The sequence below is a fragment of the Phasianus colchicus genome, chromosome 16 (genome assembly GCF_987193195.1).
Source record: "Phasianus colchicus chromosome 16, bPhaCol1.hap1.1, whole genome shotgun sequence".
Lineage (NCBI taxonomy): Eukaryota > Metazoa > Chordata > Aves > Galliformes > Phasianidae > Phasianus > Phasianus colchicus.
Window position 1 is genome coordinate 2,385,787 of NC_143451.1, and position 24,125 is coordinate 2,409,911.

General features: G+C 45.5%; 2 protein-coding genes across 7 annotated transcripts in view; one reads left to right on the forward strand and one right to left on the reverse strand.

Annotated features, from left to right (window-relative positions):
• Nucleotides 1–6,297, forward strand: part of IFT140 (intraflagellar transport 140) — an 81,735-nt gene extending 75,438 nt beyond the window's left edge. For all 4 annotated transcript variants that reach the window (XM_031595401.2, XM_090151726.1, XM_090151727.1 and 1 more), the window contains 11 exons: nt 598–788; nt 1,811–1,906; nt 2,263–2,395; nt 2,487–2,630; nt 3,011–3,139; nt 3,347–3,529; nt 4,507–4,713; nt 4,914–5,126; nt 5,211–5,377; nt 5,681–5,822; nt 6,005–6,297. In XM_031595401.2, coding sequence (XP_031451261.2) covers nt 598–788; nt 1,811–1,906; nt 2,263–2,395; nt 2,487–2,630; nt 3,011–3,139; nt 3,347–3,529; nt 4,507–4,713; nt 4,914–5,126; nt 5,211–5,377; nt 5,681–5,822; nt 6,005–6,208 — 1,809 coding nt within the window. In that variant the 3' untranslated portion in view covers nt 6,209–6,297. The remainder of the gene's footprint in view (nt 1–597; nt 789–1,810; nt 1,907–2,262; nt 2,396–2,486; nt 2,631–3,010; nt 3,140–3,346; nt 3,530–4,506; nt 4,714–4,913; nt 5,127–5,210; nt 5,378–5,680; nt 5,823–6,004) is intronic.
• On the reverse strand, nt 5,817–24,012 carry TELO2 (telomere maintenance 2). Of its 3 annotated transcripts, XR_016471752.1 has the most exons (21): nt 23,718–24,012; nt 23,155–23,432; nt 22,563–22,631; nt 21,848–21,995; nt 21,414–21,516; nt 20,987–21,055; nt 19,923–20,064; nt 18,606–18,742; nt 17,548–17,636; nt 16,264–16,374; nt 15,594–15,682; nt 15,216–15,307; nt 14,177–14,293; nt 13,500–13,571; nt 12,778–12,948; nt 11,994–12,085; nt 11,154–11,253; nt 10,721–10,785; nt 9,849–9,964; nt 7,550–7,874; nt 5,817–6,016 (listed from the first exon to the last, which is right to left on the reverse strand). XR_016471752.1 is itself a non-coding variant. In XM_031595404.2 (20 exons), exons 1-20 carry the CDS (start codon nt 23,981–23,983, stop codon nt 7,771–7,773), a joined length of 2,430 nt encoding a protein of 809 aa, XP_031451264.2. In that variant the 5' UTR covers nt 23,984–24,012; the 3' UTR covers nt 6,505–7,770. The 3 variants fall into 3 exon arrangements, 2 of the variants coding, with proteins under 2 accessions (XP_031451264.2, XP_090007854.1); XM_031595404.2 differs by lacking the exon at nt 5,817–6,016 and having other exon boundaries at nt 6,505–7,874; XM_090151728.1 differs by lacking the exon at nt 5,817–6,016 and having other exon boundaries at nt 6,505–7,874; nt 23,155–23,401; nt 23,684–24,012.
• Between the last annotated feature and the right edge of the window lie 113 nt (nt 24,013–24,125).

A 24,125-nucleotide genomic window follows, 5' to 3' on the forward strand; every position in this document is an offset into this window, starting at 1 on the left:
TTGGGTGGGGCAGGAAAAGGCTCCTTCCACAGAAGAACCTCTCAAAAATAATAGTTCCAAATTTGCTTACCCTTGCGTCAGTACAGGCAAAATCCTCCTGATCTGCTTCTGTCTGACATGAATAGTGCTCACTGCCAGGACTGGCTCTCAGTTATCCAAGGAAGAATTCCTACCTCTGAGACCTGCTCTGAGGTCCCTCTGACGTTCTGCACATCACTCCTTAGCAGTGTGGCCATTCGCTGCAGCCCCACATGAGCACATCTCCCCTTTCTGAAGTGATTCGCGCTTCTGATGACAGCATTTAATTTTTGATGGCTTGCTCATGTCAACCCCCCCCCCCAGTTGATACTGTACAGTAAGTGCCAGGATCTGAATGCTTTCCTTATTTTCACATAAACATCCTGTTTCCCAGTAATGTGCTATTCCAGGCTAAGTATATTAGTTGGTTAGCCCTCCTGACTGAATTACTGTTAGATTAATTGCCTTACCTGCATCACTAAAATACTCATAAGTGCAGTGCCTGTTGTGATCTTCTGCTTCAATGGACACCTATAAAACACGTGGAGCTAATGAGCTGCTTGTATCCTCTCCCTTCAGGAGGACGCAGAGCAGCTGTACAAGGCTTGCAAACGCTACGACCTTCTGAACAAGTTCTATCAGGCCACAAACCAGTGGCAGAAAGCCATTGAAACAGCTGAAGCTCATGACCGGGTTCACCTCCGCACCACTTACTACAACTATGCTAAGCACCTGGAGGCAGTCGGAGAGCATGCTCTTGCACTCAGCCTGTAAGCATCAGCCTGTGGCAGAATTGTGTTTGGGGGATTCAGAGCCTTTTTATTCTGTGAAGACTAGAAGTGGGATAGAGAGGATGCCTGGCGATGAGTGCTAACAATTAATTCTTTTTTTTTTTGGTCGCTTTTTATCTCAGCAGTGTTGCAGTCAACCTGCCTGCACTGTCCTAGGGAAATAAAGCTTATTGTCAGGAAGCCTTGTCTTGTAAGGGGCTGATTGTTGAATGCCAATAATAACCAAGTCCTGTGCTTGTCTCTGGAAGATCACAGCTACTCTCCTACCCTTTCCATGACAAAACCAACTGTTTGCTTTTGAGAGTCTCAGTCACAAATTGTATGGCAAAATTTGGTTTGGTTTGGGTGTTTCTGGTGCCCAGTCCTCTGCTGTGAGGCTGGTGAGTCCCTGGAGAAGTGTGTGGAGGTGATTTTTATGTGTTGTATTTGTTTGAAGTCCTGTTTTTATATGATTTTTACTGTGGGAAATCTCACAAGAATAATAATATTGGAAAGTTCTGCCCATTCAGCAGCAAAGTAGAGCTGCAGTGTGATCAGACAGACCCATAAGGTGGTCCAGGTGGGCAGGAAGACAGGGACAGACTCCAGCAGTAGATGGGTGGCATCAATGCAGTCATCTCCCAGCAGTGAGGAAGAGGCAGAAATTGCAGTTTGGTGGCAGAAGTACTAAGCAAGAGGAGCACAGGGCTTTTTCTGCCTTTTCAGCCAGTTGCACAGGGGTATAGTTAGTGTTTTGAGAGCTTTCCTGGATCATTCTTCAGAGCATCACTGGTACTTTTGAAGTGTTTACAACGCTATGATCTCGTTGCCTCTGTGGTCTTAAGAGTTTTTGGTCGTTCTGGCTGATTGATAATAATCTTAGAGGAAACACATGGAGCACTGTTATCAGGGTTGCCACTTGGTAGCTCTCAAAAAATGCAAACCATGAAGTGGATTTTTTAGACAAGGAAGTGAGATTTAAGTCAGTCATTTCACATCTGATATGTTGTTTTTGTCCACAGCTATGAGAAGTCAGATACACACAGGTTTGAGGTACCCCGAATGCTCTCTGAAGACCTGCAGGCACTGGAGAACTACGTCAACAAGATGAAAGACAAGTCAGTACTGTGCTCATTCCTTCTTCTGAGTGGGACTTTCAGGTCTGAAATACAGACTGTAAGGAGAGCAGGGAAGAAGTAGGGATCCCCTCCTCTGTGAGTTCAACACCTGCCTAATGCCTTTTGATCCTCCCTCAGCTTTTCAGGATCATGGCACATTTCACTCAAAACTGCCACATTGGATATTTAGGTTGAGCTCCCTCATAGTGCAGATCTTTGAATATCACCCTTGTATTTAGGTAAAACCTATCTGCGTTCAGAGAAAATAAATCTAGTCTTGAGTTCAAGATTTCCAGGCTGAGAAATGCATTCTCTGGCAATTCTGGTTACTGCAATTAATTCTGTTGCTTTTCTAGGAGCCTGTGGAAGTGGTGGGCACAATACCTGGAGAGCCAATCAGATCTGGAATCTGCATTAAAATACTATGCACTGGCTCAGGATTATTTTTCCCTAGTCCGTGTCCACTGCTTTCAGGGCAACATTCAGAAGGTAAAGCAGCCTGCTGCCATTTGTTTCCAGAGAATTCTCATTCCTAGGATGAGTATGGTCACAGCATAAAGATATGTGATTTCCTTTCCAGGCTGCTGAAATAGCAAATGAAACAGGAAATTGGGCGGCTTCATACCACTTGGCCCGCCAGTATGAGAGCCAGGATGAAATCAAGCAGGCTGTGCACTTCTACACCAGGGCCCAGGCATTTAACAATGCCATTCGCCTGTGTAAGGTATGGAAAGACACACGTTGTTATGTCCAAACCTGAGGCAGCGTACAGAGTAAAAGTGGTACAAGAGATCTGTTTCATTCTCTCTTGTGATATATTGCTTTTTCATGAAGATGGTCCCAGTTTCTGCCTGCGTCTTCTACAAGGATACATCATTACAAAGGGTTGTGTGGGACTGTTTTCTTGTCCTACATGTCAGCAGAGAACTGTCTAAAACAAGCTATAGTTGTTGCAGCTCAAAGCCATTGGAGTTGCTATGGGTTTTCCATAGAAGGTGGTTGATGGGCTGCTATATGACAGCACAAAGCCGAAAGCTTGAAAGGAGGCAGGCTCATGAAGTCAGTTTGCTGCATACCGAGACCCAAATCTTTGCTTTTGAACAGGAGAACAATTTAGATGACCAGCTGATGAACCTGGCTCTCCTAAGCTCTCCAGAAGACATGATAGAGGCAGCCTGCTATTATGAGGAGAAGGGAGAGCAAATGGACCGAGCTGTGATGTTGTACCACAAGGTAAACGACTCCTTAGTAAGAATACCAGACATTAAACTGATGCTGTTTCTACAGCAGAGGAGCATTTAATCAACTGTGTGATCTGATTATGTACAATTATCAGTCATTTCTTCACTCTGACACTCTGTTAATCCACACTAGGGTATCTGGTAAATTTATTCTGCAGTGCTTATTCTAGTCCTTAAAGTCTCATCCTTAATTTCACAGGCAGGACACTTCTCCAAAGCACTGGAGCTAGCCTTTGCCACGCAGCAGTTTGGAGCCTTACAGCTAATTGCTGAAGACCTTGATGAGAAGTCAGACCCAGCTCTGCTAGCTCGCTGTTCTGATTTTTTTATTGAACATGCTCAGTATGAGAAGGCAGTGGAATTGCTGCTCACAGCCAAAAAGGTGAGCTCTGCCTTCCTGCTCCCTCTGTGCACCAATAGAGAGGAGCACAACAAGTGTGCACATGCATACGCTCACATCTCTCTTTGTCCATAAGCTCCTACACAAAAACATTTGTAAGCTTTAAGTTTTCTTTTCAGACTGGTGAGTCATGAGGTGGCAGCCCGCTGCCTTAGGTCCAGAAATGGATCCCTGGCTTTGTCTTATTTCTGGCACCTGCACAGACTTTGCATTCTTGGAGGAAAAAAAGAATTCCTACTGTTTAAATATATTTGGAGATGGAGAGATTATATTATTATCAGTCAAAAAAAAAAAAAAAAAAAAAATCAGTGGTATCTGTCCCAGCACCAAATGTAGTTATAGTGCTTCCTTTTTTACCTGAAGTCGTTGCCCTCATTCTTGTGCTGGCAGTTCAGCCTTACGAAAATTCTGAGTCCCAAAGCAGTCAATTGTATCAATTTGCTGTGACTCACTTTCTCCCATAGTTAGCAAGGGCACAGTAGCTCTTTTCTGGCTTAAAAGGAAATAGCTATGGTGTATCCTATTCCTTTGTTTCTGTATTTGAAGTAAGAAAATATTTGATGAAATACTTCAAGTACCTGTATTCTTTTATTTGTATTTGCTGAAAAACCTTCATGTAATCAACCATACCGAACAAATCTGACTCAGATGTCTCTGGTAACATCGCATTAGAAGAAAAAATTGATAACTCTTTTCTGCCACTTAATGATGTCCTCTGAGAAAAGAGATGAGAAATCATGTTCTTAGGGGAAGAACAAATACGTTCTTAGCAGAAAAAAATGAGTGTATGCTTGAATTTGAGTTGCTGTTAGGACACTTTGCACAAGCTTTCTAATTAGATAATAGACATCTGCTTGCTTTGTGCCTTCATATAGCTAATTTCTAAAAGTTACACCACAAACAATGTGAAATAGCACTGCAGTACTTGCAGCAGCTCATTGCTTTCTCATTTCCATTAGTACCATGAAGCTCTGCAGCTCTGCCTGAAGCAGAACCTGACCATCACAGAGGAGATGGCTGAGCGGATGACAGTCTCTAAGGACTCCAAGGACCTCTCTGAGGACTCCAGGAGAGAACTGCTGGAGCAAATTGCAGACTGCTGCATGAGACAAGGCAATTACCACATGGCAACCAAGAAGTACACGCAAGCTGGAAACAAATTAAAGGTCAGTTGGGACAGGTAGAAAAAACAGCTAAGGAGGCTGAGCCTCTTACCTTTATACAGTTTTACAAGAGTGATTTAAGAGGTAGGTCTTGGAACAGTCCATAGGCTGTCCAGATGAGGTTTCCCAGTCATTTTAGCATTGTTTGATTTTTTTATTCACAATATTTTCTCTCTCTGTTCTCCACCCCCATCCATTGTTAGGCTATGAAGGCACTGCTGAGATCTGGAGACACAGAGAAAATTGTCTTCTTTGCGGGAGTCTCCAGACAGAGAGAGATTTACATCATGGCAGCCAACTATTTGCAGTCACTGGACTGGCGTAAGGACCCAGAGATTATGAAGAACATCATCAGCTTCTATACCAAAGGGAGGGCCCTGGATCTGTTGGCAGGATTTTATGATGTGTGTGCTCAGGTACACCCAGCTTCTGTGAGTCTTCAAGGTGTTTAGTTTGTTAGCTGTGGAATAAGAGCCTCATCTGAATCTCTCTTCCTGCAGGTGGAAATTGATGAGTATCAGAACTATGAGAAAGCACAGGGAGCACTGACAGAAGCGTATAAATGTCTTTCAAAAGCAAAGACCAAAAGCCCTCTGGAACAGGAAAGCAAACTAGCACATTTGCAAAGCAAGATGGCTCTGATAAAGCGATTCATCCATGCTCGGAGGTGAGTTGCAATGTTTGGAGCATGTAGACAGAAGTATCATGCAAGAGGAAGACATTCACAATTCAATAAATCAGTTGCAGAAGACTCACTTCTATAAGTGATTGTTATATTTTTGTAGCAGGGAACCATAGGTGATTTTAAAAGTGATGTTGGGATTCAAGACCAAAGTATAACCTGAAGTATGTGTAACTGTTGACTTGGGGAACCACAGCCATCTTGTGCACGGTACAAGAATCTTTCCCGTGCTTCACATGGCAAGCTGAAAGTCCTCCCCCACATGATTTTTGTTTGCTCTTTTGCTAGGGTTTACTCTGAGGATCCCAAAGAAGCAGTCAGACAGTGTGAACTTCTCCTGGCTGAACAAGATCTTGACGACACCATCCGTCAGGGTGATGTCCTGGGATTTCTGGTTGAACATTATTTACAAGTGCAGGAATTCCATGTGGTGAGTTGATTTTCAGTTCTTACACACTAAAAAGCCCAAACTTTATGTACAGCAGTACACTTTGTCAACTGAAGATCTCCTCAGCCAGGCTCTGAGGATGGATGCTTTTCACCTTCTTGCTGGGAGCTGTAGAAGCAGTACACCCTCCTCCCTGTAACAGTGATTTCTGTGCTTTCCTTTAGGCTTACCAGTACCTGGAACAGATGCGGAAAAGAATTCCATGCACAAACCTGACTTACTATGTCAAGCAGCAGACGATTGAGGCAGTTCACCGAGGAGCAGGAATTCCCATCAGCCAAGCCTTGGTTCCAGAGCAAAGTCGGCACAGCAGTGTGGAGAACAAGGACGTGGAAGAAGAAGTGGCTGATGAAGTGGGAGGCCTCTGACACCTCATAGTTGGCAGTACCAAGACTGACTTGAGCACTACATCATTTATTCTGTAGTCTTAAGGGGGTCACAAATCAGTCAGCAAACTGCTGCAGCAGATTCTTTTGGTTATTACCAAGAAATTTATTTTTTTTCTGCTTGACTCTACAAGCAACAGTGATGGATTATTTTAAACACTACATCCAAAAAGCAGACTGTACCCTGTACCTAGCCTGGTATGAATCTAGTTTTTGTATTTTAATAAAGAAAAATTTTTAAAAAGAGCTGCACATTGCAAGCTCAGGCCTTGTTTGAGGAGGAAGTAAGGTGAAAAATTGTGAGGTGACCAAATTCTCAGATACAGATGCCAACATACTTCTCTTTCCTTCTGAAAACAACCTCAGTTCCACGTGGCCAGGAGCTTGGGCAGAAGTCAAACCACTGCCCTTCTACTGCACGCTCTCCCCACCTCAAAGGTTTATTTAAATATTATAGGGGCCATCCAGGCTGGAGCTGTGGTTTACAAGAAATCTGGACTAAGCCTCTGAATCGTAGAGTGTTTGAGTTTGGAAGGGACCCCTAGATGTCATCTGGTCCTACACTCCACCACCTGTCCCTGAGCAGGGTCACCTACAGCCAACAAAGCTTCTCACTGCTCTGTACACGTCAGATTTTAGAATGGAAGTTTCCTTCTGGCACAAATGGGACCAGCCATCCATGGAACATAAAGCCAACATCAATAACCAAGGGCTCACTGATCTTTCAGTGTCTTATGGTGCCCCATGGAAGTGTCATGCACAGAGCTTCCAGATTAATGAGCCCTTCTGCTTACAGTGATTTTGATGATACTTGATGATGACCTGGTCATTATTGTGACCAGGAAAGCTTTGAATTGTATGCACTCAGGGAAGAAAGGTGAAGGAACATTTTAAGATCAGAATCTGGTCCTCAGTTACTTTAGAAGAATCTCCATTCTGTAAGCGTATTATACAGAAAGAATTAATTACTTTGTTCCTTCCTCACCCCAGTGCAGCTCTAGCTCAAACCTTTAACGCTTGGCAATTTATTTCAGAACTTCACTGCAGCTATTCAGCGCTTCCATCTCTCAGGGTCATCCCCTACACCACCTCCCCCTTGAAGCAGCAGCCCCTCCAATGCTGCTAGAGGATGGAAGCCTTTGTCAGGGGATGTCACAGACAGCCCTGGGAGGTAAGTGGCTGCTTCCAGCCCTCCTGTTTTTCTGACAAGAAGTCTGCTATGAGATCTTCCCTGTATTTTTAGCAGAGCATTCAAACCTGCCAAGGTTATAAATAGCTGGGGTGGGGGCTGGGGGCGAGGGGAGGATGGCAGCGCTCGCCTACCTTCCTGCATCTGTACACCCCGTACCGGATAGCAATAGCTCACTAAGTTGGCCTCCACTACAAAGTCCAGATGTCAAGTCAGGTTCGCTGGCGTACAGCACTGCACCCTTCCCCCTTCTTCCTCTTCTCCAGCCAGGTGACTGCTGAAGAGGCCCCAGCAGTGCCTACACAAGTCCAGCTGGCAAGAGGATGAGGTTAAGGTCATTTCTTTTGCCCTTCAGCTAGGAAGGGGCAGTTTCCAGTTTCTTCTTCAGGTTCTCCATTAGTAGCAAGTTCTGCAAGGCCAACCTCCTGCAGTCCCCATCTGGATCTCTCTCTACCACATCTGTAAAAGAACATGCCAAGCTTAAGTTGGAAAATGGAGTAAAACACACTGCTCTTCACTCGACGTGTCTGTAAGGTTACACTGACCATCACAGTGCTAAAGGCAACAGCAAAACATCTGCCATCATGCCAGAATTCACACTTCTCCCCTTGCGCTATCCAGAACCATTCTGTAGCCCACCCACTAGCATGAATACAGTCTGCAGTTAAAAATACACTGATTCAGAAGCCTAAAGTCTCAATTCTGGAATTCCTAAACAACTGCTCAGTGCTTCTTCCTGAATGTAGTCACAGCACTCTTGAACTGGAAGAAAGGAACTTCAATGCCTGCTTCTTTAACACAATTTTCCTTCTGCTGGTCTTCTGCTAAACTAGTACATTTTTTTATGCTTCATGGAGAATGAAAGGGAGGGGACGAAGCTGCTTCAAGCAGCTGTTATTTCAGGGGCCCTTACAGAGCCTGCAAAGCACAAACCAGGATGCACGCAGGATGTCTGAGCAGGGGGAGCCTGGAAGAGCAGAGAGCCTGTGCAAGGATATCCTGTACGCACAAGCAGTGTGCTCAGAGCCCAGCACTGTCAGCCCAAACACATGACTCATTCAGATTGAGCAGAGCTATTTATAAACTCAGGGAGAACTTCACTGCAGTGTTTCCACACTCCCTCTACAGAAGGAGAAAACGGGAAGGCTACAAGACAGCTTACTGCAAGCTCTTAAGTTAAGAGACTGACGTTGGCACTGCTTCTAATTGCATGAGCACAGACCTTGAATTGCTGCCACTTGGGGGGCACTAAGATACACCCAGCTCATTTCATCAAATAAACTTACCCAGCACAGCTCCACAGGACTTGTGAGGCTGGGGGGGGGGAGGAGAGGGGAGGGAATTCCCTCAATTCCTCAGCAGCTGCCTTTGAAGGAGTAGTTTCCTAGAAATGCTCAGGTATTCCCCTCAGACATGACTGTCACAAAGGCAGGTCTCCAATGCCTGACCTCATCTGCAGGAGCAGCAAGGAGGAGCCCAGAACCTCCCAGGGAGAGCTCTTTTACCAGCAAAGCCACAGCCCAAGAACTTGTGTTTCAGGAAGAAGCTACATAAGGAGCTTCCACTGCAGTGAAGCTCTCCCTGAATTTATAAGGCTTCTCCAATTTCCAAGCAACAGCACCACATGAAAAGCCTATTACACTGCCTACAAGCACAAAAAATGCTTCTAACCCTGTTCTCTTCCTTCCAACTCATTAAAACCAGACCACACACACCCCTCATTCTGAAAAGGGCCACAGCATTCCTGGAAAGGCTTTACTTGGTAATAGCAGTGGTTAACAGCAGAGACAAGCAGATTCTTCAGAGCACACCATGTCATGGGGAAAGTAAAGCTTTGGCCCCACAAGGCAGCTCTCTTTCTCTTAAAGGCCACAGAGCTCTGCTGCCCATGAGGATCTGAGGCCGCCTGTGTCAGTGCTGCTTCCTGCCTGCCCTTGGGGGAAGCCAGCTCACCAAGAGGGGCAATGGCAAAGGAAACCAACCAGGGAGTCACACAAGGGCCACACAGAACAGTGCAGGCTCCAGGAGCACAGATCACACAGCATCATTTCCTCTTGTGCTTGCAGCACACTGCAGTACACAACCATGTACTTGTGCAGTTCTAGCTGTGCACTATCCATAAAAATTTGCACATATTGTTCAGCACAAGCTGCTCTCTTTCACAGGCTGTTATTTCCTTCAGCAATAGGATGTCAGGAGATGGGGCTCTTCCTCCTCCTATAGAATGTGCACTTAGCATAAGACAGCCACATAGGCCTTGCACGTCACTGCTGGTTAGTCACTGCCTGGCTGCAATGTGCAACGTGACAGCGTTCTGCAGCTTCATGAGAGGAGTGCTTGGAGGCTTAGGCAGAGAGGGGAGTGCACACTTTTAAAGCGATGCAAACTGCAGCACTACCCAGAAAAACACTGACATTCCCCACCACATCTCACCTTCCAGCCAGGACCGAGTCTCCAGAATTTCCTCCGTCACATCTTGCAGAAGATGCTCTGCAGGAACACTGAGGAGTATGGAGGAGACACAGGACAGAAGCCCCTGGCGCACGTACCTGTAGGAGAAAGGCAAACCAGTCAGAACCTGCAGCTTTCTGCTCTACCTTGAGTTGCTTCTTATGGCTCACCTCAAGGCTTCTCCAGTTTCCACTATTTGTGATTATAAAATCATAGAATCACAAGGTTGGAAAGGACCTACAAGATCATCTAGTCCAACAATCCTCTACTACCACTGCTACCACAGGCCTCTAAACCGTATCTCATAGCTCCTCATCTAAACTTATTATGATAACCATTGCCACCTTCCTACTAATTAGGAGTGTAATTATGTACCAGCTGGCATGCCACTCACATACAGAGCCCCTGCCACACTGGAGCTCAGAGTGCATAGCACACAGAGACCTGGAAAAGTCTGAGGTTAAAACAGAACTTGTGTGTTTACAGCATTTTTGCTACATGTTAATTTCTTTCCAAGTTGAATGCTGGAGCTGCACCTAAAGTTCTCTGAGCTTCTTCAGCTGAAAGCATTACAAGGAGAGTTGGAGGAACGTGCCACGCTTTTTATAGGTAATGACTGTACCTCCTCACTAGAAGACGCCAGCTAAATACCTGTTTGTTTGACATTAAAGCCATGATTTCATTACACACTCTAGCAATGCTCAAAGGAGCACAAGGCCAGAGGTTAGCACTGAGAAGAATGGGTGAAGTCATTGGCATTCCCAGCCAGGTGCTGGACAGGACAAGGACAGGACAGGCTGTGGCAGGCCACAACAAGGGATCTTTAAAAACAAATGCACACAGCTACAACTCACGAGTCAGTGTGGAAACGCAGAGCCCAAACAAACTCCAGCAGTGCCTTTCCCATTGCAGTAACTGCCTGTAAAACAGGATTATGACAAACACTGAATACCTTCACATTCACATGCCTTCAAAGGACTGGATCTTGATACACATTGCTGTGAACGTCAGGGTTAACAGTTATTTTACAGAAGAGAAAACTGAGGCGGTCAAAAGAATTGATGTGCTCAACTTCTATGGGAAGTTGAAAGAAAAACTACCAGAAGCAGCAGAAGGAAGTGCAGGGATGCCTGAATCCCACGCCTCCTCTCTGATCATCTTTTCTCAGCCCTTTGAAGACTCCTCAGCAAGTGACCCAAACTCACTGCAGGCCTCAGAGCCCACTGCTGTGTCTGACAGCACCTCTGAGCTCCCAGGCTGGAACTCACTCCACACAGCCTTCCTTACCATGGTGTTGACAGCCAGGTACATCAGGACTGCTAAAGTGTGGACCAGTCTTCCAAGGACAAAGTGATCTTCCCCCAGGAGATCAAACGTTGACAAAGGCCTGCAAGTGCAAGATACAGTTCTGAAACAGTGACAGGGATGATCTCTGGAATGGCTGGAGTGGTTGTGAAGAGCAAACTGTCCCACACAAATCTGAACTCCTAAAACAGCAGTCACTTCACAGAGTCCAATACAGACCACAGCTGCTTGCTCCCAGACCAATAACATCCTCTCCAGTGAGGATCACTTGCTTGACCAGCAGCCTGGCTTTATTAGAAAGAACTGCATGCAAAAGCTAGCACTGCTGCCATCCTAGAAACAAACCATTAAGACAGATATTACAAGAATCTTGATTCCTGTGGAATCAATTACTGACCCTTCCTTTAGTAAACAAAGACTTGAGTGATTGACAATAACGTGTGTCCTGTAACATGATGCAGTTAATTTCTGTTAAAGAGGGCAGCCTGAGTTCTGTGGCTTTGTATGAACTCCTCAAGGCCAGCCAAGGTGCTGTTGGATACTGCAAAAATCATCACCCTGTGGACCTGCTGACAGGCTATGCTTAGTAATGCATTCACTTATTGCAGGGTCTCACATATTCCCATCCAAGAAAACTGCATTGGATAAGTGGAAGAGCAGAAAATCTTCCTCAGTATGCTTTATCCATGAGCCAGGCGTCAGTGTGGTGTCACAAGACTTCCACACAATCTCTAGGCTCTATTCTGCTGCTCTGAGACAAGCAGAACAAGCAAGAGATTCACTTTCGAGTTGTCAAGCCCACATCCCAAGGTGTTCACTCACCTGTCAAAGTTCTGGATCAATGGAAAAAAGAAGTGTCCAGCAAGAGAATTGAACTCATTTGGACGAGAAGGCTGTTCCACTTGAGACTGCCCCTGTCCAAAAGAAAAATAAAGTCTAGACACAAGCAGCACCCATAGTTATACATTCATCTACTGCAGCCATCCCACTGCCAGCTACTGCTTACTTGAACACCTACGGCTGCTAGTTTCCAGGCCAGTCAACTCACTCTCCACTTCAGATCCTCTCACACATCCAAATGTTTCACTATAATATATCTCAGTACAGCTGGGTTACATATAAAAAACAAGAAGGGAGTTTTGGAAAGGAAGTCCTCCAGGATGAACCACTGGGGAATCACAGGACCTAGGAAACTGGCAATAATTTATCTCCCTGAAAAAGAGAGGAAGTCTGAGACAGTCCACTCCAGATGCAGCTGCACTGAAGGAGGATGCCCTGGGATCTCTGAGGTGCAGCCACAGCTCCCTGCAGTGGCCAGACAAGCTCAGAACATGCAAAGAACTGCCAGAGCTATCCTTCAATGCGAGACAAGGAGACCAAGATTTATTCTCATTCTCCTCCTGGGAAAGGACTACAGGATTTGGTACTTCCTATGGAAAAAAATTTAGCAAAATACTAAAGTGAAAGTGACATTTTAAGTTATCCAGTCCTGCCTTTGGATTGGGCTCAATTTCACATGTATTTTGCTCTTTCCAGATAAAACTACAGCAAGCCCTCCTGTCCTTGTTTCTGCTGGATTTGACATTTGTTTCTGCCATGGCCTCACCTTAGCAAACCTCCTCGTCTTGCTTTTGATTCTCTCATCAACAATTCTTCTCCAGTCCTTGGAGCTGCCACTCTCAGGAAGGACCTGGATACGAGGGTTTTGGGCACCAGAATATTTGGTCTTCCCACGGCCTTTGGCACAGGACAGTTCCTGAGCTGCTAAAACCAATACCTAGATGAAAAAGAAGAGGGGATGTTGTGTTAAAATAGGGATAATCTGTACTGAGGAAACAAGTTAACATGCACCCAAACCAACAGGAACAGCAAGGCAGAAAGACACAAGTTTAGAATTAAGAACTGCAAGGCAAGCAACTGAAACCCAGTCAATGGACTCTGAGGTAATGGTCCAAACTCTCCCCTGAAACAGAACAGCAGCTCCTTTTTCAGTAACATGACATGGAAAGAGGACAGGCAGACTGCTGACTTTCAAAAAGCGAAGAGATCTCAGAATGATGACATGTCAGGAGAAAGTGGCTGCCTTATGGCAAAAGATCATCACACATTTTTCATTCTGTGGGCAACGATTGCTGCTTAATTCAAATATAACAGAGTTAAGAGCAAGAGAGGAATGGCAGGCACAAACAGTAACTAAGAGTCTCCCATGCCTTTGCTTCCTCCTCACCTCTCCTACAAGGAATTAAGGTCACCCCATTACATCTTAGGAACACTGCACTGGTGCAACAAAGACGTGACAGAAGTGGGAAGCAAAGGAAGAGCGCTTACATCGAGAATATCCATGCGCTGACGAAGACTGTAGTTCAGAGAATAGAACTGGGAGGTCAAGTACTGTGCTACCTGTGCAGAAAAATCAATTAACAGTGAGCACAGTCTGTAAACAGCCTTTCTACTCACTATAAACATTCTAAATTCTCCATTGGCAATGCCCAGTTTCCTGTTAGCTAACAACAAGACTCTGAGATTGGGGAAGAAGAGCACTCTATGAATAGGGGAAATCAAATACGTACACTTCTAGATACTCCCAAAGGAAGTAAACAACTAATGGGACTTCGCTATTCCTCTCTTCCCCCTATGCAGAGGTATTCAAACAGCTGATTACAAACACCAGGCTTCTTTTAGAGAAGCCCAGGGTGCCTCAGCTTCCTCCTACATAAAGCCATCTTCCTTTAGTGCAAGAGTCCTTATCTAATTTGTTTCACCAGGTACACCCATACACACAATGTCCTTTAGCCTGTTACAGCTCTTGAACAAGCTTCTGCTTTCCTGATATTTGTTATCCATTCCAGATCCTTCAGTGCCTAGCCCATCTCTGAGGCACTGCCAGATTTGAAACAGCTCTTCATACTCTGAAGCTGCTTTTGCCAAACCAGCAAGAGACTTCACCTCCTTACATTTTTGTCTGTGCCTGAACTGGAAAAAAGGAAGCAGTAAGAGGGACTAACAGGTATTGGATCAGTGGTTAAAACAGCTACTTGTGCCTTCTGACGGAGCTCTGCAAAGCCTTCCAGGCAGGTCTTCTCCTCCAGATGCAACAGTATTTTTGCCAGCTCCACACTAACCTGCTCAAAGTAAGACAAAAGGAATCATGTCACTGCAGGTGTTATCCTTCTCACAGGTTTTACAGGTTACCATCCACCTTCCACTTCTGATGCTTTAGCACAGAGGGAACAATATAGGCAACAACATGCCCTTTACTCATGAGGGAGAAATAAAACAGCAAGATAAATATCATCAAGACGGATTTCTCAAAACACAGAACAAAACCCTAAGCTGATTTCTCTATCCACGTTCATTTTTCACTTCAGCTTTTTAGATAAATGCTAACATCATGAGATAGGAAGACCTGTCACTACAATTCATGAATTAAATCCCATCTTTAGGTGTTCTCTGCCACGTCATTCTGAGCAGTCACCACATCAGCATCTTTGTCCTAAGTTCCTTTCACTCAGGCTTTTAATTTAGGTAATACAACCCACCTGCACCCTTATTAAGGAGCTACATTTGTACAAGCAAAGAGCAGAAGTCCATCTGATTTTATTTCATTTTTGTTGGGAAATACCAATTAATTCTATTTCAATTCAGTATCAATTACATCCAAAATTAAAATTATTTTATCTACAGGATTCATGGCTGCTCTACGTGTTGCCTTTCCAAAGCTTTTTCTGCCCAGCACAAAGCATGGAACTTGCCCTGCTGCCCCAAGTGACTGCCAAAGTCTACTTCCAAACACATTTCTTTTTCAGTGCTGGAGCTGCTCAGTGCCACACTGCTGCCTTCACTTTTGCCTGCTTCTTTGTGCTCTGTAGCCTCAGCTCAAAAGCAACTACTTCCTTCTATTTTCCTTCCCAAGCTGAAAGCTCAAAATTCAGACACGCATTGGCTCAGTGGGTTGCTCTGCTGGGAAAACTGATCTCCTCACAAGAGCAAAGGGACAGCCCTGTACCAGAGCCCACTGCTAATTATTAGCTCACACTGCTTCACCTCTCTTGCTGCCGCTGGATTCTTTCGAACCAAGCTCTCAAGAGCCTTGACAGCTTCTTCCCATTTGTCCAGATCTTCAGAACCTGTCAGAACTGAAGGCAAACAGAAGGCAGACAAGACATTAACAGAATGGTTCTGCTCAGGTATATGCCCCAACTTTCCTCTGACAGCAGTTTGTCTGTCAGCACAGCTGACCCAGCACACAGCCAGCATTAGGAGCTAGACTACAGTTCTTTATGAATGACAGTTTAGCACTTGAGCCCAGATAACTGAAAAAATACAGCTTCTCTGGATGAGGTCTGATAAAAACAAACCTAATGAGACCACTCTCCCCAAAACAATAAGAACAAGATGAAGACTCAGCCCAAAATCTCATACCTTCAATACAGTCTCGAATATACACTGGAGCCTTAGTCTTCTTCAGTTCTTTATCCTCTGACATGTCGTAAGGTATAAGGTCATCATCACTGTCAACAAAATAAAGGCAGGAGTTAGCCCACAGGGGAAGGCTATTCTTTGCCCAGCTGACCTCAAGGAAGTAAAAAAACAGCACAAACACCACTGTTACACCACTACTACTGCAATGCAGAGCAGCATGGCTGGAGCCCAGGCTAAAGGGGCTCCTCGGGAAGTTCTATGAATGACTCTGTAAGCAGATCTCCTGGCCAAGTGGAGGTAGGGGTCAGGAGACCCAGAGGCATGGAGCTGATTCTTGAGATTTCTTTATATATTTGTAAAAAGCCAGAATAAGACAGGTCCACTAATAAAATGGGTACATATATCAATAAATCCAAGAAATGTCTCATAAGTCAACCAAACTGAATGAATACAATGGTTGTACCTGACAGTGGCTTTGCTCCAGTTATTGACAAACATTCTTGCATGCAGTTTCCTACATGATGTCTTACTCTGCTGAATACAACTCAGCTGAACAAGGTCTGCTCCCTCATTCTGATCAGAAAGAACAAAATTTGCTCCCTCTTCTCCAAGACTGCTCGTAAGAACCTACTATTTCTTTTCCATTTCCTACCAGCTTCTTGACCCATACCTGTCAAGCTCAGAATCTGACTCCTCATCTGGCAGCAGGTGAGTCGTTGCTGTAGGTGATTTGCTATTACTTTCCAGTACTGGTGGCAGTGCAGCCTCTGCATTCTCATTCCTGCCGAAAGCAACGGGAAACAATAAAACCAATAAGGTAACAGCAAAAAGCTACCAGCACCATCAAAGCTCTACTGCCTCAGTAGTATGGCAAATACTCGTCTCTGTGTTGTCCCATCCACACAAGGAAGGAAGTCCTGAGACAGAGAATGGGGTGAGGGGAGAAGCAGAATCTCACAGCTGAAAAGTAATAGAAAACTGAACTTGAGTTAGCTCATTTGCTGCATTCTCCCTCTGCTAAGCTGTACGTAGGATTGCTAAGGAAGGACTCATCTGTGGTAGGTAGATTACAACGGTCTGGAGATCATCAGTGACACTGAACAAATGGGGAACAAGGATCTTAAACCACTCCTAAAGGGACACATGCAATAAAGTATTTCTTTGGACTCTGGTATGTTGTTTAATCTCTCTATTTCTCAAATGCTGTCTATGCTGACTACACCACTAAAACAGGAGCATTACATCTTCTGTAATTCAATGGAGTGCTGGACAGCTTCATTTGCTAACAACATTAAGTGATTGATTTATCTGTTGTTAAGAATAAGTGCTTCAAGAGCTGCAGCAGACGCCATGAAAGTAAAGAGCACCACAGAACCAGAAATGGTCAACTGACAGATAGTCCATATTTTTCTTACTGCTGAATGGCCATAGAAGATCTCTCAGATGCAGACAGAGAGGCCCATACAACTCTATTCAGGGGAACATAAAATCCCTAGAAACTGCAGCACGGTTTCACTATGATCAGCTGTCAAACAATGCAATTCTAACACACGCTGCAATTTGAATTGTGAATTTAAAATAATTATATTGCATTATAACAACAGTGCATTGCAATGCTTTGTAAGAATATAAAAGACATCTTGAATACCACGTATGGTCTTAGTGTACAATTCAAAAAAGGTACACAGAAAGACAAAAAGAATGATCAGGGGTTCAAAATTGATTACATACAAGGAATGACTAAAAAGGTGAGGGTTTGTCTGGAAGGGACAATGATCAACAGAAAAGGCATAAGGAGAATTAAAAAGTCAAATATCAAACAACACATCTTTTCCAGATGCAGTCCCTAAAGTTTATCATGGGGAAAAAAAAATAAAATCAAACATAACTTTTCCAGTTACTCAGTACGTTTTTTGTATTTGCTACATGGAAATGAAGAGCAGCAATATCTTACTCATTGTCTGGAAGACCTGGGAGGACACTGAGTGGCGCAGGTTGTACCAGAAGGGACTTCAGTTCTCTTGCTTCATCATCTTCTTCATACTAGACATTCAGAGTAACTGTTACTGCACTCTAAGATGACAAACATGCCCAGCATGCAACACCTGACCCCTCTGCACTGTGCAAATGAGGACTGAATCGTCCTCAGTAGAACAAACAATGATCCCTTTTGTTTCAATCACTACCAGCAGTAACACTAAAGCTGCACAGAGATCAGTGCCATGCATAATCTTCCCCCCTGTGTTTCATGGTAGTACTTGGTCAGACCTTGTCTCAATGTTATTTATAATCTTTAAAATGTTTCGTAAGTGGCAATGCAACAAGGAGAATGAATCAGGTTTTTAAAGAACAAATGGGATTTTATCACATCATTCTTATAAACTCTACTGGCAATAACATGGCAAAGATCCCCATGTTAATCTTAAAAATCTCAGCTCAGGGCAGGTGTTCCCAGCATGTCAGGGAACACACACTCACCACCCTCAGCTCCTGAAGGTCAGACTGGGGTTTCCTCATGCAATGTGACAATCCTCCAGTGGTCCAATACTTATTAACAGTTTACCATAAGCTTAGCCATCAGATTACACTCCTCAGGTCACCCTTACCCATCCACCTGGTTTTCATGCAATTCCTTTTTGTAATCAGGCAACCTCTCTTTTGGAAAACATCGCAGACTCTCCTTACTTCCAGATAATAAGCGTTAGAAGGTCAGATATTAGGAGGAAGTTTTTCACACACAGGGTGGTGAGGCACTGGAACAGGTTGCCCAAGGAGGCTGTGGATGCCCCATCCCTGCAGGCATTCAAGGCCAGGCTGGATGTGGCTCTGGGCAGCCTGGGCTGCTGGTTGGCGACCTGCACACAGCAGGGGGTTGGAACTGGATGAGCACTGTGGTCCTTTGCAACCCAGGCCATTCTAGGATTCTGTGCTAACGCCCTGGCTCACCTGGTTTTAAACTTGTATTCCCTCTGTGCCCCACATACCAGAGAGAAATTTCACTATAACCTTTACCTGAAACTTGAGGACGGGCCCATCCGTGTTAATCTTTGAACTAATGCTCTCTGCCACTATCATCCCCAGGCGCCGTATCTGTGGCAGGCTGCTATCCAGGTGGCACTTCACGCCCTCCATCATGCTCGTGAGAAGTTCTGAAGAACACAGACAGCACATAAACAATGCCAGAGCCAAATGTGTGCCTTTACAGCTCATCCAGTGAAGGGAAGAAAGGTAAGAAGGGCCTAAGAAACCATGACTTCTGCCTGCAATGGCAGTATTTCCCTTCAACACCAATATACTGAAGCCATGCTTTTTTGTGGGCACACAAGCACACGTTACAAACATATTCTAAATTTGGAATATTTAGTTTTTCACTGGTACAAAAAATATCCTTAGCTCATGTTTAGAGCTTTTAAACTGGGTAAGTGAAATACTACGTCATGAAGAAATTCTGGCCAGTGCAATAATCAGAGGGAGGAATTTCCCTCATCACCTAGGTAAGCTGACACAGGTAACTAACATCAGTATTTCTCAGCCCAGAAAGAACTGTGACTGCCATCCTTCTCTGGCAGATCTACTATCAGCTCAGAAAAGCTCATCTGTTCAGCAGCTGCCAGAGAGAAGACAGGTTATAAAACTCCAGCACCTCTAGGCAGTAACAGGTCTCGTGAAGTAGAATGAACTCCAGCCTGAAATGGGCAAAACAGGTCATCCAAGTCAACCTTCCAACAAGTGAAAAACAAAGCCACACAAGAAGCAACCCTAAAAATTGGACAGATATTATTTTTCTTGCAATAGAAGTTTTAACTTCAGATCAGAACCCCACTCTGCTACACATTATATAATTACAAGACAGTCCTTGCCTGTAACTCACTATCACTACTCACCTAACAAGTAAGCACACTGAGGGGAGCAGAAGAACACAGGAATGCATATGGACAGAGCCCAGCCAAAAAATCTTGGTGCACTTCCCTCCCATCTCCTTTTGAAGTGTTACTTGTGCTCCATTACCAAGAAAATTTAATCACATGATTCCTCTATCCAGTTCCAGAATCAATCCAAATTTTTTTGAGACAAAACTTAAGGGTTCCTAGGGCCACTATTCAGATAAGAACTTTAGTTCAAGGATACCCATCTCCATAATTTAAAGCTACGTGCTTGGAATCATTTTGTATCACTGTTAAAGGAAAAGGATTCCAGCAGGATACCCAGCTTGACAGCATGAAGACAGGATGAAACATTTTGTTTACCTACACATCAAAACAAGATCATTTTCTCTTCCCAGTCAGATTTTTTGTTAAACACATCCATGCCTCACTTCTGCCACCTCACCTTGTCTGCAGCTCTCTATTTCGGGTTCCTTCAGGTGAGAAAGGCAGATAAGAATGGCCTTACTAATGTACTGCTGCTGCTCCACTGGAGAGTGTTTCACTGCACTGCTGCTGCCCCAGGTCTCCAACAGCTCTTGCAGCACCTGAATCAAAGTATAAATAACTGTTTATCCAAACTATCTTGAAACAAATCTTTTTCACATGTAAGTCATACAGCACATGACACATTATGATGATCCATAGGTCTTAATCCCTCTCAGTGCAGTTAGCTTCCCTACCTACAGTGCTAACTTTGTATTTCAGAGATGCATAAACGGTATCGTGCTTGACCAGCTGAGAAGTCCAGACCACCTCCCTTTAATATCTTGTTAAATATAATATTTTTGAATGATAAATACATTTATTTTTCTTAAACACAGTATCATACTGCTTTCTGACATATCGTTCTGCATATTATCTGTTTTCATATAATGTTTCCAGTTCAGTGTTCAAAGAGCAGCTGCCAGCGCTCTCAGATTTTAGAGTTTGTAACCACTGACAAAAACAAACAAACAAACAAACAAAAAAACCCCAACACATCAAAATGATAACAAAACAGTGGTGATTTCCAGAAATACTAACTTCCTAGACTAGTACACTGCTAAACTGGAGAAAGAAAAAATCTGTATCCCCACTGAGGTTAAGGGAGAAAATGAGAGATTCTGAAGCATCAACCGTTCAGCACAGATAGCTCAGAACCAACTCCAGCACTTTCCCCACCTGTCACAGCTGAGAGAAGCTGAGGAGGACAAAGGACATCTGTAACAATCCAGGACTTTGCAGTTTTGCTATATGGAGGACAATTTGCCAGCTGGATACGAAAAGCATCAGCAGTGCAGAACATCTTTGGTATTTCACAATGTATTTGTTTTGCACCAGTCAGCATCACAGGGCTGCCATTGCTCCCGTGAGCAGTAGCAAGAGTGACTTAGGCAAGTTCCAAAACTCCACACCACATGGACACACATTCATAGGGTAGAATTTTTTCTGATCAGACACCTCACCAAAACCATGACTTACCCTTACCTTGATCAGTAAGGCACGACGAAGACCATCCAGGGACAGATAGCCAAGAAGATTCTGCAGCACTGCAGTCTGTAATGAAAACCACAGATCTTGCTTTAACTGGATAAAGTCAGCATCCAGCAATGCTGAACATGTGTTTATCGTGTTAAACTTCCCAATGTGAAGGACTGGTTGACAACATTCAAACAGAAAAAATAATTAAAAAAAGAAAAAATAAGAACAAAAAAGCAATACAAGCAATTGCTGATGAAATATGTGGAAAATCAGGACAGGAATACAGCACTTGTATCATTAAGACCAGACAAATACAGAACAGACATGGTCTAAACCTGGAGCTCAGCTAAATAAAACAAAACCCAACAACAACAAATCAGTACTATGGGAAAGACTGGCACTGCTTCACTGCTGTTCAGCACAGAGCCCTTACCGTGTAGCCATACTGCAACAGCAGCATCTTCTGTGTCACAACAAACTGAGCTTTCTTATTTTTCACAACCAGGTTCCCCAGCAACCTAGACAAGACATCTGCCCTAGCAAAACAACAGCAAAACATTAGGAATCTATGGAGTAACTGTCACACACTACATCAGATTCTTTGAGCAGCTATTTGCAGTGAAGTAAACACCTCTAAATGTTAAGAGCCACTCAGTGGTTGCAAATAATGTTTTTTTTTTCTGCATGCCATGGCTCAGGTCTGTAAGGAACAGTGCAGGTTCTAGCCAAGGGGAACAATCAGCAATTTTGTCCTTTGGTCCCTCAGGAAATGGCACTGTAAGAAACAAAGTGTGTGTGTGCCTGCGTCTTTCCTAAGTATCTGTTCCAGCCTTTGCTCTGCTTTAGGGAAGGAAACAGAGCTCTTACCCCGGTGCTCTCTGAACAAAACCAAGGACCACTGCCTCCATCCAGCGGTCTGGCACACACTCAACCAACCGCCAGCAAATTCTCTGCCAGATGCAGTCAGACTTGGTGAGATCCGTGAGGTGGGGCACCAAAACGCTCAGAATTTCCTCTGAAAGAGAAGAGAAAAGAAAAGAAAACACATCAGCTGGGCAGAACTACTGCAGTGGTACTCGAGGTCAGCTGCAAGCATAACGATCTTTATGGATGGAGAAACAGAACAGTCTGCAATTCTATATTCTTCCCGTGGTGGGAACACCTGCAGCCTAAGAAACTTGCAAGCATTCCTCACTGCAGGAAACAGATGGGCAATCTCTCCTTTTTTCCCCTGAAGCCCAGCAACTACTGTGGCTTCAAAGTCCTAAGCCAAGCAAGACTGAAGGCTACTCATAGGAGACGATTATTACATATAGGGAGTGATTTTTGCTGGTATTTACAATACACTTTCAGGTTACTGGATGAGATGCACTAGAAGAGCAGTTATGCCCCAAATGGAAAGATGAGGAGAAGGGCAGAAAGCTCACATATTTTCAAGGTATGAACACATCACTCTTGCATGAGATGATAGAAGAGCATCACCATCTATCAGATTTCTAGATGAGTGGCCTCAGAAAGCAGAGAGCAGTCTGTGCTGATCCCCAAAAACCCTCAAACCTACCAGGTCAGGTAGAACACTCACTTTGTCTTCCATGAATGCAGACCTTTCCCAGAATATGTGAAACGAAAGAGACTGAGCAATCCAAGCCATCTGGAATGAAACAGCTAGAAGCTTAACAAGGTCATCACCAGCATCACACCAAGCTGCTACACACACACCTACAAGGCCAGAAGTCTGAAAATGCAGATGAGTTTTCTTCTGAGGCATGACTTCAAACCCCCCCCCCAACTGCCTTCAGGTACAAACCAACCCAACATCATCCATGCAGAGGTGGAGTGAGAGCACTGAAGTGGCTCAGTGCTTCAGCACAACGGTGAGTGGATGACTGGTTGGTTCAGTGCTGGTCTTCCACACACTTCATTTAGCTCACACTAAATGCTGGCAAGAGACAAGGATATTTAACAGCTCACAGGACTGCAGATTTCAGCAGGACTTTTAACAGCCTCAGTCTCAATCCTGGTATCTTATCCTTTTAAGCACAACGTACTTCACAACAGAAGATGAACTTAAAGCTCCACAACACCCATTATCTACGCCTTGAGCACAAGCCGAGGGCTCCACGCACAAAACACTCCAGAGGAGCCGTCTGTACGGACCAGTTCTGCAATCTCACCTCTGAGCGAAGTGGAGACGTTGTGCAGCACCTGGAGAACCGCGCCGCCCAGCAGAGGGAAGTAATGCTGCGGAAAGAACACGGCGGGGCTCCGGCCCTGGAGGCTGTTGCCGACGAGGTCGGGCAGACACACGATCCTGCCCAGCAGCGCGTCCTGCCGCTCGGCCGAGCCGGGCCGGGAATGCTGCTGGCACTGCTCCCAGATGAGCGCGGACAGGCGGCCCTGCCGCAGGAACCGCTCCAGCACCTCGGGCACCGCCGCCAGCCGCCAGCCGGGGCTGAAGGAGGAGAGCTGCGCTGAGAGCCCGCCCCGCCCCGCCGTAAGGAGCCGCGCCGCCACCGCCGTAACCCCGCCGTGGGCATCGCTGCCCCGAGGCGCCCCGACCCCGGCCGTGCGTGAGGTGCAGGCAGCCCAGGACAGGGGTGGGGCTGCGAGGTTCCTCCCAACCCAACCGCGTCTGGATTCTGCCATTCTCTAACGGCAACCCCGAGCCGAGCAGCACGGCCGCTCCGTGAAGCCCCGGGCAACCCCCGCTCCCCGGTCCCCGAGGCGCAGCACTGACCGCGGGGCCGCCAGGCTGTCGGTCAGCGCGCAGAAGGCGAGATCGGGCGGGCCCTCCAGGAAGAGGCTCCGCCACGGGCCGGCCGGCTCCTCCGGCCCCGCCGCCAGGTTGCGCAGGAAGGCGCCGAGGCGCGCCCGCTCTCGCTCGCCGAGTGCCGCTGAATCCCCCGCCGCAGCCAAGGCCGCCCGCACGGCGTCTACCGCCTCCGCCCCAGGGCAGATCCCGGGCCCGGCCGCCTGCAGGGCGCTCTCCAAGGCCGCCGCCATGATGGAGACCGCGCCACTTCCGGCCACCATCATGGAGGCCGTGCGCACTTCCGGCAGCGCACTTCCGGCCGCCATGTGGCGGCCAATGGTAGCGCCGGAAGAAGGCCCCGCCCACGCTGCTCTTAAAGGGGCAGGAGCCCCT